This window comes from Dendrobates tinctorius, unplaced genomic scaffold, assembly GCF_039654945.1.
Source record: "Dendrobates tinctorius isolate UK_male_01 unplaced genomic scaffold, ASM3965494v1 ptg000019l, whole genome shotgun sequence".
Taxonomy (NCBI): domain Eukaryota; kingdom Metazoa; phylum Chordata; class Amphibia; order Anura; family Dendrobatidae; genus Dendrobates; species Dendrobates tinctorius.
In genome coordinates this window covers 53,829,139-53,846,202 of record NW_027361687.1, presented here as the reverse complement: position 1 = coordinate 53,846,202, position 17,064 = coordinate 53,829,139, and the positions used below count along the sequence as shown (strand labels likewise).

The following is a 17,064-nucleotide window of genomic DNA, read 5'->3' as shown; positions in this document are numbered from 1 at the left end:
TCTATATGTGCGGAACCTTCTTCACCCTTTCCCGACATCAGTCGTTCAGTGAGTGAGAATACCAGCATCGGGTACGGTTACTTTCCATAAATAATGTACGATACTCGCATTTAAGGTCTACAGTGGACGGCTGCTTTAATGGCTGTGATGGGCAACCAAAAACTTTTTGTCCAAGAAGATCATCGGCTTCTCTTGTGCACAAACCCCCCCCCACAACGTAAATATCTGGTACATGTATGCATACGCGTTAGGCCCACAAACACATTAGACTAATGTTGGTCGCTGACGCCAATATCAACGGGGTCAGTTGGCAATCTAATGAGTATGGGGCACCAGCCAAGTGATTGACGATGGGGTATGTTTGATTTCGGACAGCATTGGTCTCCTGGAGATCAGCCACCAGTTGACATATCCGTCGGTGAGTTTCTCATAGAGCAAGCGTTTCGGAGTATGGGAGAGCCGGCCGTGAAGGCTGCTGGCAAATGATCGGCAGATGCATCGTTCTGCTGCCGGCCATCTAATATGTATGGCCAGAATTAATTCTAATGTTCCCCTATCATTATGTGGGGATCATCAAGTCGCTCCAGTTAAGCATTAAAAGGACATCGACGACAATCATCAAAAATATAGATAAAAGTTCTTGAACATATCGGTGTGTTTCTATTTTGTTAGAAGAATTAACTAACAAACATTGAGATGGAACCCTATTCCATCATAAGCACCATCTTTGGATTACTCTGGCTATGGTCCCTTGTCCACCTTCATTTTTTTGATCCTTTGTCACTAGTAGGGACAGATTTCTCACTAGTGGCTTCACAACTTTCTTTTAAAGGTGGAATTAGTCCTAGTTGCTATTTCTGCTCGTCTGATCATGTGAGGAGAAAAGATTGGATACCCTTTTCCCCATGACATCTGCCTTGAGAAAGTTTCTGGACACGCCATAACAGATGCTACAGCCAAAGGGAACGATGTTAGAGGGGTTGTCCCAACTTAGCAATCTCAAGCATTGCCATAGCTAATTTAATGGGTTATTTCAGAATGGTCAGACCCCCATCGATCGGCAAATTTTCCTATAACCTCTGTGATGTTTTGACTCTCCATCTTCTGTAGGTTGTAGATCCATATTTGACCAATGGTGTACGATGGGCAACCACTGGTTGTAAGCTGCTAATATGTATCACTTTGGCATGGTGCAGCCAATAGTTTGGCATATATATCTCTTTCCTATACATTTTTCAGGTCGCTCCTAGGCACAGCGGTTCGATCACGACTGCGGCTAATGTGGCTCTACACAAGGGCTGGCAGTGCAAGATAAGATTGAAGGAGACAGAGCATTGTTGAGGGCTGCAGGCTGCCTCCCCTCCCCCAGCCTCCTGCTCCAACTCTACAATTTTCTGTCTGCATTTCGGAAACATTAACCCTATTTGAAATGCCGAATTCTAAAAAGTGAACTTCTTGTGGGCATACCCTAAAAAAAATCTCCCATTGGCGTTGCTGCGTCACAATCTACAAATGACGTGCTGATTTGTAGCAAATTTTGCATCGAATTTCTGGGGATTCCTAATCCGTTGCGTATTAAATGTAGCAGCATTGCCGATAAGATTTTATGATAATGACCGGGGGTGTAGCAATAAGGGGTGCAGAGGTTGCAGCTGCACCCAGATCTTGTAGCCTGTGAGGCCGAGGGGATGACATCAGCCTTATAAATGGCACAAGGGCCCTTTTTTAAATGTTATTACTGTGACATTCATGGAGGGACTATAAGCCACAGCGAGACTAGGAATAGCATGATGAGACTTCTAGTCCTACCTCAATCAATAATCCTTGTTTATACAATGTCATCTGTAAAGGTTGCGATTTGCATTTTCCTTCCCTCTGGCACATTTGGGCAGCGCATTGGTTGGTCATCATGTATGAGGGGGTAAGGACGCCCCTACATCGTGCATACTATTACACACGGCAGTGAATTAGTCACCATAAAATGTCTTGATGTCAAAGAGATTTGATCACCGAGCTTCTCTCATTGTACAGGTCAACACAACCTTTTGTTTCCTGCTAACAGCCATTTCAAGCATGAAGGAGGGGGTAGAATTGGGACCATTTAACCGTGATACAAATTATTCACCATCACGTGCGCAAATCCCCCCCAGAAACATTTCTATACATCAGGGGCGTAAATAGAAGAGTACATAGAAATCATGGGGCTCCATAGCAGAAAATTTAATTGGGCCCCATCACCCAACAGCAAAAAATAAATAATTCATATTTGGCGGGATCACAGAAGGGCATATCTCACAACTTTGCCGTCCTTACAAAGTAATTTTCCTCCTAGTGAAGCGCTAGAATACCCTTTCATTGCCCCCATAAAGTATGATGCCAAGAAAAGTGCCCCAGACACAGTATGTTATCCACCCACAGTGAATTCTTCCACAGTACCCTCCACACGTATGGTATGATGACCCTACTGTTACCCCCACACAGCCCTCAGTATAATGGGCCTATATACAGTACAATGGCCTCACACTTCACCACACTGTCTAATGACCCCCACTAGTCCTCCAAACAGTATAATGGCCCCTGCATACTGTAAAATTGCTTGCATATAGTATAATGGCCCCCACATAGCCCTCCATAAAGTATAAAGGCACCCAAATAGAACTCCTAATAATATAATGCCCCCCACATTGCACTTCATATAATAGCCCCCACATAGCCCTCCATATAACATAATTGTCCCTATAGTCATCCATATAGTATACTGCATTCCATGATCCTTCATATAGTATACTGCACCCCATAGTCATCCATACAGTATAATACACTCTTCATTGTCCTCTGTGAAGGATGAGGATTTAATTGTAGCTTACAACCCTCCTGAAAGCATGTGTAGCTGTAACAGGACTCCTGGATCAGCATTAACTAGTATTCAAGCTCCTACAGGAATACCTCCTGTGGAGCCCATGCAGTGTAACTGCTTTGTTCAGACAGGCTATGATTTCATAAGGTGAATATGGACTTCTGGTATGTCCTAGCAACACACGGTTACATTTTCAAGATCTCTGGACCAGGCTGAATGCCTTCCAGGGTCTTAGGGCCCCGTCACACATAGCGACTCACCAGTGATCCTGACAAAGATATCACCTTGTCAGGATTGCTGGTGTGTCGCTACATGATCGCTGGTGAGCTGCCAAACAGGCAGCTTCACCAGCGATCAGGACCAGCGACACGCGGGTAACAAGCGGCGCACATCGCTTAGTTGCCCGCAGTGTATCTTAGTTACCAGCGCGCTGATGCAGGGAGCTGGTAACCAAGGTAAACATTGGGTTTCTAAGGGGCGCATGGCACTTAGAAACCCGCTGTTTACCTTGGTTACCAGCTCCCTGCATCAGCGCGCTGGTAACTAAGGTACACATCGGGTTTCTAGGCGCCGCGCGCCTCTTAGAAACCCGATGTGTACCTTGGTTACCAGCTCCTGCTCGCTGGTCGCCCGCCTGTCACATGCAGCAATGCGTGCTGGCCAGCGGGAGACCAACGACCTCAAAAATGTCCAGACGTTTCAACAACGATCAGCGATACCCGGCAGGGGGGCTGGTCGCTGATAGCTGTCACACACAGCGATCTCGCTGGTGAGATTGCTGTTGCCTCACAAAACTTGTGACTCAGCAGAGATCTCGCTAGCGAGATCGCTGTGTGTTACGGGGGGCTTTAATCTGTTCTAGCACCCCAGGGTGGGGAGATATGTAGAATGACTAGTAGGAGCCAGGTAGAAAAGCTGTGTTTGATCTCAACACGTAGCAGGGGTGTGGACAGATCTGATGGTGCCAAAACCGCCTCCTTAGGACCGTCCATTAGGTAGTTATGACCCATCTTAGGTTTTGGAGTTTTTAGCTGCTAGATGCAAGGAGAAAGGATTTAGGTCCAGACCAGGTGGCAGGAGGGGAGTGACCTCAAAAGGTTAAATGCTTGTGTAAAGCATGGCCTATTGTTTTTTTTTCAGGGAGGTCACAACGACATATTGTGTGGGGAGAATTCAAGGTAAAGAGGGGACCACCAGCCTCTCATGTGGCAGCCCCTCTTTCCCACAAGCCAGGCCTTTCATCTGACTGGTAACTGACTCTTATCTTTCTTTGTAGTACTACTATTTGTATTTGCATATCTGACCATTGTATATGTATAACTATTCCCGCTAAAAGAAAGCCTTGTACAGGTATGCTGATGGGAAAATATAAAAAAAACTATGCTTCTTGAATATGGTATCAAAACATGTCGTTAAAAATCTGCATCCATTCCTGCTTGTGACTGTGGGTGGGTGGGTGGGTGGAGGACATCACCGTTTCATTTTTCACCCTCCCCTATCTCGCTATAATGAATTTTCCTAGCAAAATGAATTCCACTCAGCTTATTTCCAGCGATTACAAGATTTGGCCTCTGGCGTTCCTAGAGACGGACCATGCTGAGGAGAACTGCTCATCTACCCATTCATTTATTGAGCTCTGAAAATTAGGACGAAATTTAATCTTGCAGCGATGTACGGGTTATTGAGAATTTGGCGATTCTTATTTTAGGCTCTTTTTTTAAGTCGTAGGTTAGTTTTAAAACTGGATATATTGTTAGTATGGACAGAAATGTAGGTTAGTATTTCATCATACATCCAATTTTTTGGGTAGAGATGGGAAGGGAGAAAAACTATTAAAAAAGGGATATAGCTAGGTGAAATTTGGAAATTATACCATCACAATGTAATAAAAGGGTTGGCTTGGAACTATTTTGTGTTATATGCAACTTGTTATTATTGAATTTTTAGGGAGGTGTGATGATTAAAAAAAATGACTACAGTTTGGGTGGAGATTCATTGAGGGGTAAAACATGGTTGTGGTTTATAGTCTCATAATGTGGACATCACAGATGGTAAATGCGCACCTGCTGGACTCATCCGGCGTCAATCTCGCATAAACCGTCCATTATACAAGAGATTCAAGCTTCTAGACCTGTTTTGAAATGAATGGGTAAATATACTGTGGCCAAATATTTAGACGCCAACCAGGAGCCATCTGTACGTGCATCCTGTCCAGTCTTGGTTTCCTTCTCTTATAGTAATTATATATTTTTATAGAATTTTACGTCTACAGTTGTAAAAAAAAACCCAACCAAAAAAAAATAAATTGTCAAAATTTGGATATTACACATATTCCCTCTTGGGGAATATACGTTTTATCAATGCTCCCAAGGAAAAAAAAAACACTAATTAGATCTCTGCCAAAAGAAATAAATCTGCCTCTTTAATAATATTGATTGGACTTAGCTTTTGGAGGAAGCTAGTAATCTTAGTCATGTTGCAACACGTGATTAAAGAAGCTTTCTGCTCTTTATTAAGTTACTGATGGGAATGATTTGACACGATGCATCAGATCGCCTACTCAAAAGAGCTGGGGATGCTGTCAGGTGGTTCTCAGGGCTCTCATCCAGCAGCTGCAATCGCACCATCAATTTGCACTATCTTTAGCAACTACTTCCAATAGGTGGCACTAGAGACACAGCTTTCCTCTGGAGAAAGACTTAGGCATTGTCAATACTCTACTCAAGTAGACCTACATCAAAGACCTCACCCAGTTAACTGTGCTGATGAGGGGTAAGAACCTTGAAACAGGTGTCTACATGTGATACCTTTTCTTTTTGAGAAGCTTTCCTAAGCCAACTAGGGACCCCACACAAGGAAAAACAGTGCTACCAAAATGTACATCAAAGGCCTCTCACCCAGCCAACTGGTACACTACACTGTGCTGATGAGGGGTAAGAACCTTGAAACAGATATGTACATGTGGGAACTTTTTTTTATGGAGGAGACTAATTAAGCCAACCAGGAAAAACAGTACTCCTTAGACCTTCATCAAAGGCCTCTCACCCAGCCAGTGCTGATGAGGAGCAAGAACCTTGAACAGATGTCTACATGTGAGTATATTTTCTTTCCGAAGGAGAATTCCTATGCCAACTAGGGATCCTCACAAGGAAAACAGTACTCCCAAGACCTATATCAAAGCTCTCTCACCCAGCCAACAGGTAACCTACTGACAAAAGCAGAAACCCCGAAACAGCTGTTGGGTGTCTGTTTCTTATGGTTAATATATGTATTCATGTGGCATAGCTCCTTGTCTTATAATTGCTTTCTTTCTTCTAGAGGACAACTAATTTGAATTAATGTTTCTTATGTTCTGATATGCTATATATTTATTTTTCAGGAGCTAAGAAATCTCCTTTCCTGGGATGGTACTTTGCGGAGAAGTATAAGGATACATGAGACCCTCAATCTTTGAATATACACGGCTTTTCCTACTCTTGGGATGCTCGTCTCTTCAGCCACAGTCTCTTAAGAGGAGCTGTCCACCCTGCCAAGTGCTGAACCCAATAAGGAGGTTGGAAAGTTCTGGAAGAAAAACATAGATTGTATCCACATTTTCCTTATAGGCTAGAAAGGCTTGTAATCACTCACCATGGATGAAGCGTTCAGAGATCGGACTGCTTTTATACGAGGGGCCAAAGACATTGCTAAGGAAGTTAAAAAACATGCAACCAAGAAGGTTGGAAAAGGCGTTGACAGGATGCAAGATGAGTACACAAAACGCTCCTACACTAGGTTTGAAGAAGACGACGATGACGATTATCAACCGCAGGATGGCTACTACCGCGGCGACACAATAAATGATGACGAAGGGGGCTCCAGCGATGCCACTGAAGGCCACGATGAGGACGACGAGATCTACGAAGGGGAGTATCAAGGAATCCCCCGGGCAGACTCCATGAAAGGTGACAACCTCATTGACAACCAGCAGCTTGTAACCGAATTTAAAGATTTCGAAGATCTAGAAGGTCAGAAAAAGAAGGACAAGGAAGAGCTGGCCCAACAGTATGAGATGATTCTTCAAGAATGCGGACATGGAAAATTTCAGTGGACTCTCTATTTTGTTCTCGGACTCGCTCTCATGGCCGACGGGGTAGAAATTTTTGTAGTCGGGTTCGTCCTGCCAAGTGCGGAGAAGGACATGTGTTTATCAGACTCAAACAAAGGCATGCTGGGTAAGTCACATCTGCTGCTGCACGGTCCATTATACCGCGCTAATAATGGGCGAAATGTAGCAATAATGTTGCAAGATGCAATAGGAAATATTCTATAACAATTTTGCAAAACATTGGATGTCCCCAAAGGGCAACCGTATATAGGTGTATTAATGGTCATTAAGGTATATAACTATTTTAGGTTAGGCAGCTTGCAAATTAGAGAATCTAAAAGTCATTTTTAAAGGTTATAATGTTGATTCCAAAAAAGAATAGAAATGGATTTTAGATTTTATTCCTTTTTTGTGTTTAAAGGGTCAATCAACAATAAGTGTCTTTCTGCTGGATCACAGCGATCAGCTGTAATCTGTGACAAAACCTGTTTAGTTTCCCTGCAGTGCCACCGCAGGGGAATATTGGTATTACACAGGCTTCATTTACTGTATATTAATGAGTTGTCTGGGTAATCCGGGACAGGACATCCACAGCGAAAGATGCTCTTTGTAAATACTTTCCTTTGTGGCTAACAAATGAAAATCCTGAATAAACGAACCCAAAATATTAAAGGGGTAATAAATTATTAATGCAGCTTAAAATAAAAAAAATATATATTTACCTCCTAGCCCGATGCTGGTCCTACGGTCTGAGCCCTGTGTCGCCCTGTTCGACCTCAAGCACATTGTTTCTTCTGCTCTAACGGAATTCTGAAGCCAATCAGAAGCTCTTGATTGGCTGCAGCTGTTATGTGACATTCTTTATGTCACAAGGCCAGAAGGGAGAATAGAAGCAGTGCCAATACACATAAGAATACATTTTTTTATGCAACACCTTGCAACCACTTTAACCCCTCAGTGAACAGGCCAAATTTTTGAAATCTGACTAGTGTCACTTTATGTGGTAATAACTCTGGAACACTACAACAAATCCAAGTGATTTTGAGAGTGTTTTTTCATGGCACATTATAATTTATTATAGTAGTACATTTAGGTCTATATGTTTTATGTTTATTTACACAAATTATCAGAAATTTGAGAAAAATGTTAAAAAATTAGCAATTTTCAAACTTTGAATGATTATCGCTCATTCCCACTTGTGATGAAATCGGACAAATGCAATCCGCCAAAAAATTGAACTGAATTTGCACCAATGTTATTCTATGATTGTGTCTTCATCTGCGTTTTTTTTCCAGTTCGAATCAAATCACGATTGACTGGAAAAAAATCGCACCATGCTGAGATTGTAATCGGTATTTTGATTGCATCTTTCAATAGAAGTCAATGAGTGCGAGAAAAAAATCACACAGCACTCAGGCCATGCGAGTGCTGTCTCATTTTTACGCACTGATCTCATATGAAAAGCCGGCAAATCATGTTCGCTACAGTAAAATCACACTGACAGTTTAGAATAGAATAGATAGAATAAATACATACACATAGAATACATATATATATATATATACACGTCAGTGACACACACACATATATATGTATTTATATTACATACATAGAAGAAAAGCTGGTAATTCAGCAGCCGCGGTAGTGTAAAATCACAGCGAAGCCGACAGGATAGGAGAGATGGATTACATACAGTAAATACAAATGGAATAGGTGGATATATAGATGTCAGTGACAAATACAATTAGCATAGTGTGTGTGCAAATTACTGGACATGTATACTGCTCAAAAAAAAAAAAAGGGAACACTAAACAATACATTGTATTGTTTAGTGTTCCCTTTATTTTTTTGAGCAGTATATTTAATTCATAGAAGATTATTTTATTATAATAATAATTATATTATTATTTTATTTTGCATTATTTGAGGTCTGAAAGCACTGTTTTTTTTTTAATTTTGACCATTTCTCCTTTTCAGAAAAAAAATACAAAATTTATTGCTTGGAAAGGCTATTGTGAGCTGATATTAATAGCCTGGGAAGCTCCATAGGTTTTACCCCCTTCCCAGGCTATAAACATCTGCCCCCAGTCACCGGCTTACCCTCTGCTGGTTACAAAATTACGCGGGAGCCCACACTATTTTGCGTGGGCTCCCGCATAATTTTGTAACCAGCAGAGACTAAGCCAGCGACTGGGGGCAGATGTTTGTAGCCTTGGAAGGGGGTAATACCCATGGAGCTTCCCAGTCTATTAATATCAGCTCACAATAGCCTTTCCAAGCAATACATTTTGTATTTTTTTTCTGAAAAGGAGAAATGGTCAAAATAAAAAAAAACAAACAGTGCTTTCAGACCTCAAATAATGCAAATAATACAAGTTCATAATCATTTAGAACCAACAATACTAATGTTTTAACTCGGGAAGAGTTCAGAAATCAATATGTTGTGGAATAACCATGATTTTTAATCACAGCTTTCATGTGTCGTGGCATGCTTGCCACCAGTCTTTCACACTGCTTCTGGCGCAAAAATGTAAGCAGTTCTTCTTTGTTTGAAGGCTTCTGACTATCCATTATTCTCTTGATTACATTCCAGAGGTTTTCAATGGGGTTCAGGTCTGGAGAATGGGCTGCCCATGACAGGGTTTTGATGTGGTGGTCTCTTAATTTTTGCCAGAGCTGTATATATGTGTCTGTCACTGATATATATATATATATATATACACATACACACACACACATCTATTCTAGGTGTATATACAGTTGTGGCCAAAAGTATTGACACCCCTGCAATTCTGTCAGATAATATTCAGTTTCTTCCTGAAAATGATTGCAAACACAAATTCTTTTGTATTATTATCTTCATTTAATTTGTCTTAAATGAAAAAACACAAAAGAGAATGAAGCAAAAAGCAAAACATTGATCATTTCACACAAAACTCCAAAAATGGGCCAGACAAAAGTATTAGCACCCTCAGCCTAATACTTGGTTGCACAACCTTTAGCCAAAATAACTGTGACCAACCACTTCCGGTAACCATCAATGAGTTTCTTACAATGCTCTGCTGGAATTTTAGACCATTCTTCTTTGGCAAACTGCTCCAGGTCCCTGATATTTGAAGGGTGCCTTCTCCAAACTGCCATTTTTAGATCTTTCCACAGGTGTTCTATGGGATTCAGGTCTGGACTCATTGCTGGCCACCTTAGAAGGCTCCAGTGCTTTCTCTCAAACCATTTTCTAGTGCTTTTTGAAGTGTGTTTTGAGTCAATGTCCTGCTGGAAGACCCATGACCTCTGAGGGAGACCCAGCTTTCTCACACTGGACCCTACATTATGCTGCAAAATTTGTTGGTAGTCTTCTGACTTCGTAATGCCATGCACACGGTCAAGCAGTCCAGTGCCAGAGGCAGCAAAGCAACCCCAAAACATCAGGGAACCTCCGCCATGTTTGACTGTAGGGACCGTGTTCTTTTCTTTGAATGCCTCTTTTTTTCTCCTGTAAACTCTATGTTGATGCCTTTGCCCAAAAAGCTCTACTTTTGTCTCATCTGACAAGAGAACATTCTTCCAAAACGTTTTAGGCTTTTTCAGGTAAGTTTTGGTAAACTCCAGCCTGGCTTTTTTATGTCTCGGGGTAAGAAGTGGGGTCTTCCTGGGTCTCCTACCATACAGTCCCTTTTCATTCAGATGCCGATGGATAGTACGGGTTGACACTGTTGTACCCTCGGACTGCAGGGCAGCTTGAACTTGTTTGGATGTTAGTCGAGGTTCTTTATCCAACATCCGCACAATCTTGCGTTGAAATCTCTTGTCAATTTTTCTTTTCCGTCCACATCTAAGGAAGTCAGCCACAGTGCCATGGGCTTTAAACTTCTTGATGACACTGTGCACGGTAGACACAGGAACATTCAGGTCTTTGGAGATGGACTTGTAGCCTTGAGATTGCTCATGCTTCCTCACAATTTGGTTTCTCAAGTCCTCAGACAGTTGTTTGGTCTTCTTTCTTTTCTCCATGCTCAATGTGGTACACACAAGGACACAGGACAGAGGTTGAGTCAACTTTAATCCATGTCAACTGGCTGCAAGTGTGATTTAGTTATTGCCAACAACTGTTAGGTGCCACAGGTAAGTTACAGGTGCTGTTAATTACACTAATTAGAGAAGCATCACATGATTTTTCGAACAGTGCCAATACTTTTGTCCACCCTCTTTTTTATGTTTGGTGTGGAATTATATCCAATTTGGCTTTAGGACAATTCTTTTTGTGTTTTTTCATTTAAGACAAATTAAATGAAGATAATAATGCCAAAGAATTTGTGTTTGCAATCATTTTCAGGAAGAAACTGAGTATTATCTGACAGAATTGCAGGGGTGTCAATACTTTTGGCCACAACTGTATCTATTCTATTCTGTCACTCTGTGATTATATTGTACGCGACAGATCATTTGGTGGCTTTTAATCTATCTATCTATCTATCTTATATATGTGTGTGTATGTGTTGAATAATATTTCCTTTGACAACAATGTGTAAATGACAGAGATTTGCTGTAGGTAAATTCTCATGTTAAAACCACATTGCAATCACACTGCATTCTGATGTAAATTGGATGCATTGTACGCTCTTAAAAAATGCATGACTCTTGCATTACACTTGTCCGACTCTCCTGCACCAAAATCGGATCGATTTTTAAATCACTAGTGTGTCTCCAGCCTAAGACTACAGCCACACTATCAGTATTTAGTCAGTATTTCACATCAGTATTTGTAAGCCAAAACCCGGAGTGCAGTAGCGTATCTACAAAGTTATGGTCCCCGATGCGAACTTTCAAATGGGGCCCCCCATGCCAAAATACATGCACACCTCCGCTCCATACACCTTGTATACGCGTGGCTCCGCTCCGTACACCTCGTCCACACGCGGCTCCGCTCCGTACACCTCGTACTCACGTGGCTCCGCTCCGTCCAAAATTGTACACACACAGCTCCGCTCTGTACACCTCATACACACATGGCACCGCTCCGTCCAAAATTGTACACATACAGCTCTGCTACATCCACACTGTAAACCCCTCCTGACCCCACACATAAATGTTACCTCATCCAGCACCATGACAACCAGCACAGCAGAGTCCTGCAGACACCGAGGCCCCTGATCATGTGACCCCTGACTCCTCCCCTCTTGTGACCTCATCACAGATCCTGTGCGCATAGAAGAGCACAGCCTAGCAACGTCATTGCAGGCTGTGAGGGGCTGCTGTCAGTGCGGCGGGTCTCTGTGGGAGGGCGAGGATGGGCTGCATGGGGGGGCATGGTGGCTCAGTGCAGTGAGGGAAAAATAGACTCCCGGGCGGGACGTGGGTTGGGGAGGGGTCAAAAACGGGATATCCCGCGAGAATCGGGACGGTTGGGAGATATGCCTGCTGGGCCCCTGACTCCCCCCAGGGCCCGGACTGATATAACTGTGGTAGTTATGCCACTGCCGGAGTGGGTCAAACCTGCAGAATTGGTGACTTGTTTCTATTATACCTTGTCCTCTGTTTGTTTCTCACCCGGTTTTGGCTTACAAATGCTGAGAAAAAATACTAACTAAATACTGATAGTGTGACTGTAGCCTAAGTCAGATAGTCATACTATAGAAAAACCTTAATAAATAACATTTCCCTCATATTATTATTATTATTTATATAGCACCATTGATTCCATGGTGCTGTACATGAGAAGGGGTAACATACAAATTACAGATATCACAGTAAACAAACTAACAATCACAGACTGATATAGAGGGGAGAGAGGACCCTGCCCTTTCGGGCTTACATGCTACAGGATGGTGGGGAAGGAGACAGTAGGTTGGGGGTTACAGCAGTTCCAGTGATGGTGAGGCGGTAGCTCCCGTAGTGGTGAGGAGGCAGCGGGGATCATTGCAGGCTGTAGGATTTCCTGAAGAGATGGGTTTTCAGGTTCCGTCTGAAGGATCTGAGTGTGGTTGATAGCCAGACGTGTTGGGGCAGGGAATTCCATAGGATGGGGGCTATTCGGGAGAAGTCTTGGAGGCGGTTGGGTGAGGAGCCAATAAGTGTGGAGGAGAGAAGGAGGTCTTGGGAGGACCGGAGATTACGTGAGAGAAGGTATCGGGAGATTAGTTCAGAGATGTATGGAGGAGACAGGTTGTAGATGGCCTTGTAGGTCAGTATTAGTAATTTGAATTGGATACACTGATGGATTGGGAGCCAGTGAAGAGATTTGCAGAGGGGAGAAGCGGAGGAGTAGCGAGGAGAGAGATGAGTTAGTCGGGCGGTATAGATAAGGATGGACTGGAGAGGTGCAGGGTGTTAGCAGGGAGGCCACAGAAAAGGATGTTGCAATAGTCGAGGTGGGAGATGATGAGGGCATGCACAAGCATTTTAGTAGATTGAGGATTGAGGAAGGGACGAATTCTGGAAATATTTTTGAGCTGGAGGCGACAGGAGGTGGAGAGAGCTTGGATGTGTGGTTTGAAGGACAGGGCAGAGTCAAGGGTTACTCCGAGGCAGCGGACCTCTGTTACGGGGGAAAGCGTGATGTTGTCAATTGTTATAGAAAGGTCGGGTAAGGAAAATCTGTGAGATTGTGGAAAGATGACCAGTTCAGATTTGTCCACATTGAGTTTGAGGAAGCGAGAGGAGAAGGAGGATATGGCTGATAGACACTCTGGGATTCTGGACAGCAGAGAGGTGACGTCTGGGCTAGAGAGGTAGATCTGAGTATCATCGGCATGAAAGTGGTACTGGAATCCGTGGGACTTTATGAGTTGCCCCAGGCAAGGTGTGTAGATTCAGAAGAGTGGGGGTCCTAAAACAGCCTTGGGGGAATCCAACAGAGAGGGGGTGGGATGAGGAGGTAGTGTGGGAGTGCTGCTTTATATCAGCACCAATTGTAAAATGTTATTTTATTTTGTTAGCATTTTGGAGGTTTAAAAATATAGCATCAATTTTTAATTTTTTCAAGGAAATGTACATTTATTTTTTAGGGACCTATCCAGTAATGAAGTGACTTTGGGTGTGGTATATTGGGAAACCCCCAAAAGTGATACAATTTTTAAAAACAGTGCCTCTGACATAATGAAAACTGCTGACAGGTAGTTTATTTACCCTTCAAGTAACTTTAAGGAATTAATGCAAAGTGGCTTGTCAGAAATGAAAAAGTGTATTTTTACCACCAAAATGACGGAAACTTCTGAACAGGGCGATAAAGCTGGCAGACTCTAAGGCCACTATTTGGTCATGATGTGCCATGGCAAACATCAGGACCACACGATCATGATCTCAGGAAGTCGATGGGGATAAAGAGGGAGCCCCCATACTCTTTTAACATTTATATGATGTAGTCACTATTGACAGCAGCATCTAACGGGTTAAACAGATATGGACGGTGCTGTGGCAAGTTGTCAGCTATAGTGAACAGCCGACAGCTCCTGGATTGTCACCTGTCAGAGAATGCTAGTCTCATATCGTAGGTCAGTAAAAAGATATTGGCAGTCATTAAGGGGTTAACTCCATATTTGAATATACAAATGGGTTCTCTAAACTTGGCAGCCCCTTTAAATCACATATAAAACACACTCGTTCTCTACCTCAAGTATGTATTCTTATGGGGACAGAAGCATAAAGCATAAATCATCATTGCCGGTAATGAGGCTGAAATCCCCCGGCGTCACTTCTACCAGAGTCTCCTTCAAACGACCTTCAGATCCTTCCTGGGAGACCTACAAATCTGAGCTCCTAAGAGGGGGAAATCCATTGATCTGTCAGAAATCTCCATTACAAACAGTGTTCTTCATCGATCCTTTTTTTTCTTTACTGGGGAGGTCCTGATATTCTTTTGCAGACATCCATAACCCCCTCCACCCATATACCTTGGAAAAATGTTTCAGGTCGGATGCAGTGGTGGCGGTGTTAGATACAAGGGAGGTGGTGAGAAGTGATTCTCTTTTCTCGCAGCTCTTTTATATATTGGTTACGGTGGCGTCGCTCAGCACAATGTACGAGCCCGGGCTGAGAATCAAAGGATGAAATCGGCATTGATGTGAGCTCGGCATTAATTGATTTCAAGCATTAATAATAAGCATAATAAATATTTTTTTAATGGAGTTTTCCAGGATTAGAGAATCATGGCTGTTTCAATTCAGAAACAGTGCCCCCATTGTAAATGGGTTGCGTGTAGTACTGCACTTCAGCTCAATTAATGGGGATGGAGCTGTGCTGAAATAAATCACACAGAATATGAAGGGTGGAGCTGTTTTTGGAATAAATCCTCAAAAGATAACCATGGTCTGGTGACCTGTAAATAAATTTTTAACCTATCCACAGGAGAATTGATAGGATATGTTCCCATGGTCAGTAAACGCTGCGGGTTGGACGCTGCGTACATTTCAAGAAATCTCATATCCATTATGCGTGTGCACTGGCGCCTGCGGCTTACCTGCGGAGACGGACATGCGGCGCTTCTTTGCAGACTGTTGCATGTCAACTTATCTTGCGGAGACGCGAGTCTCAATAAGATAAATTTGAATGAACACATGCGGAATCACCTGCGTTCAAAAGCCGGCAGCACTTTTGACGCAGCGGACATGTGCTGCGTCCAAAGCGCTGCCGATTACTGACCGCGGGACCATACCCATAAAGATATTATCACCAGGCGTCCAACCATAACAAAACATGAGAACGGAAGTCCCAAAGTCTCCAGTATGAATGGAGTAGTAGTGAGCATGTGTGACCATTGCTCCAGTCACCATCTATGGGAGAGGTGGTCACACACGCTCATTACAGCCCCAGTCACCGTCTATAGAAGAGGTGGTCACACAAACTCTATAACACTCCGGTCACCGTCTATATGAGTGGAGGTCGTACACGCTTACTACTGCTCCAGTCACCTTCTGTAGGAGAGGTGATCGCACACACTAGCTACCGCTCGATTCTCCGTCTATAGGAGAGGTGGCCGCACACGCTCCACTACACAGTCAATAGTAGAGGTGGTCACCAACGTTCATTACTGCCCCAGTCACTGTCTATAGGAGAGGTGGTCGCACACACTCACTAACACTCGGGTCACAATCTATAGAAGAGGTGGTTGCACATACTCCTCCCTACTGCTCCAGCAACTGTCTACAGTAGAGAGGTTGTCGCACATGCTCACTACTGTTCTATTCACTGTTGTAATGCAACGACTTTCACAACAGTGCGGTAAAGAGGTAGTGACCCAAGTTAGTCTAAGTTAAAAGTCTTTATTTTGGCAACTTACAAAAATGACTCAAACTTTATATTCTGGTTTGCAGCTGGATCGTCCATATTAGCTGATATCAAATCTATTGTTGTGGGTGACTGCATCACCATAATACTAGTGGGTGAGTCAATGGCTTTCTCTGGTTCTGGCCTTTGTTTATTCTCATAGAGCCTCCTGCTCTCATGCTTGCAAACCAAAAACTGACACACTCAAACCTTAACTGAAAGTTTAAGGGTAAGTTAACACAGGACTTTTTTGCTGCTTTTTTTTCTGCAGCAAAACCTGATCTTCTTGGCAGGAAAGCTGCAGCAAAAACTCAGGTTTAGGTGCGTTTTTGATGTGTTTTTGGTGCGTTTTTTGTCTCTTTGTCCATGCTAATGTCCATGACTTTTTTCAACACCCATTCAAGTCAATACGTGAAAAACCCTGAAAAAATGCTGCAAAAATGCTGAAAGAAGTGACATGCTCTATGTCCAAAAAACGCAGCAAAGCACAAAATCCTGATCACACAAAAAAAAACAATGTGTGTGCATGAGATTTCTGAAATCTCATAGGCTTTGCTGGTAATGGAAAAAGCAGCTGAAAATTAGCATTGAAAAACCATGAAAAGAAACGCAGCAAAAAAGTCCTGTGTGAACTTAACCTAAATGCGAAATGTGGACATTGGCCACTCCCAAGACCTGGAGTGAAGGGAGAAATCCGCCCCACTACTATTCTGTATACCTCTCCAAAAATAAAACCCATGTCAGCTTTTCCTAAATCTGACTTGGTCAAATAGCTTAACCAAGTCTACAGCTGTGGCTGTAATTACAATGCACTCCAGCGGGTTTAGTATGCTTCTATGCACATCCTGGGGAACACATA

The 17,064-nt window shown here is 42.9% G+C and overlaps 1 protein-coding gene across 3 annotated transcripts in view; it reads left to right on the top strand.

Moving 5' to 3' along the window:
* The window catches only part of SV2A (synaptic vesicle glycoprotein 2A), a 211,114-nt gene that overhangs the window by 97,645 nt on the left and 96,405 nt on the right, over nucleotides 1-17,064 (top strand). For 2 of the 3 annotated variants that reach the window (XM_073567045.1, XM_073567048.1), the window contains exon 2: nucleotides 6,237-7,071. In XM_073567045.1, the coding sequence (XP_073423146.1) occupies nucleotides 6,489-7,071 (583 nt within the window). In that variant the 5' untranslated portion in view covers nucleotides 6,237-6,488. Of the gene's footprint in view, nucleotides 1-3,997; nucleotides 4,107-6,236; nucleotides 7,072-17,064 lie in introns of all 3 variants that reach the window. The other variant, XM_073567046.1, reaches the window with a different exon arrangement.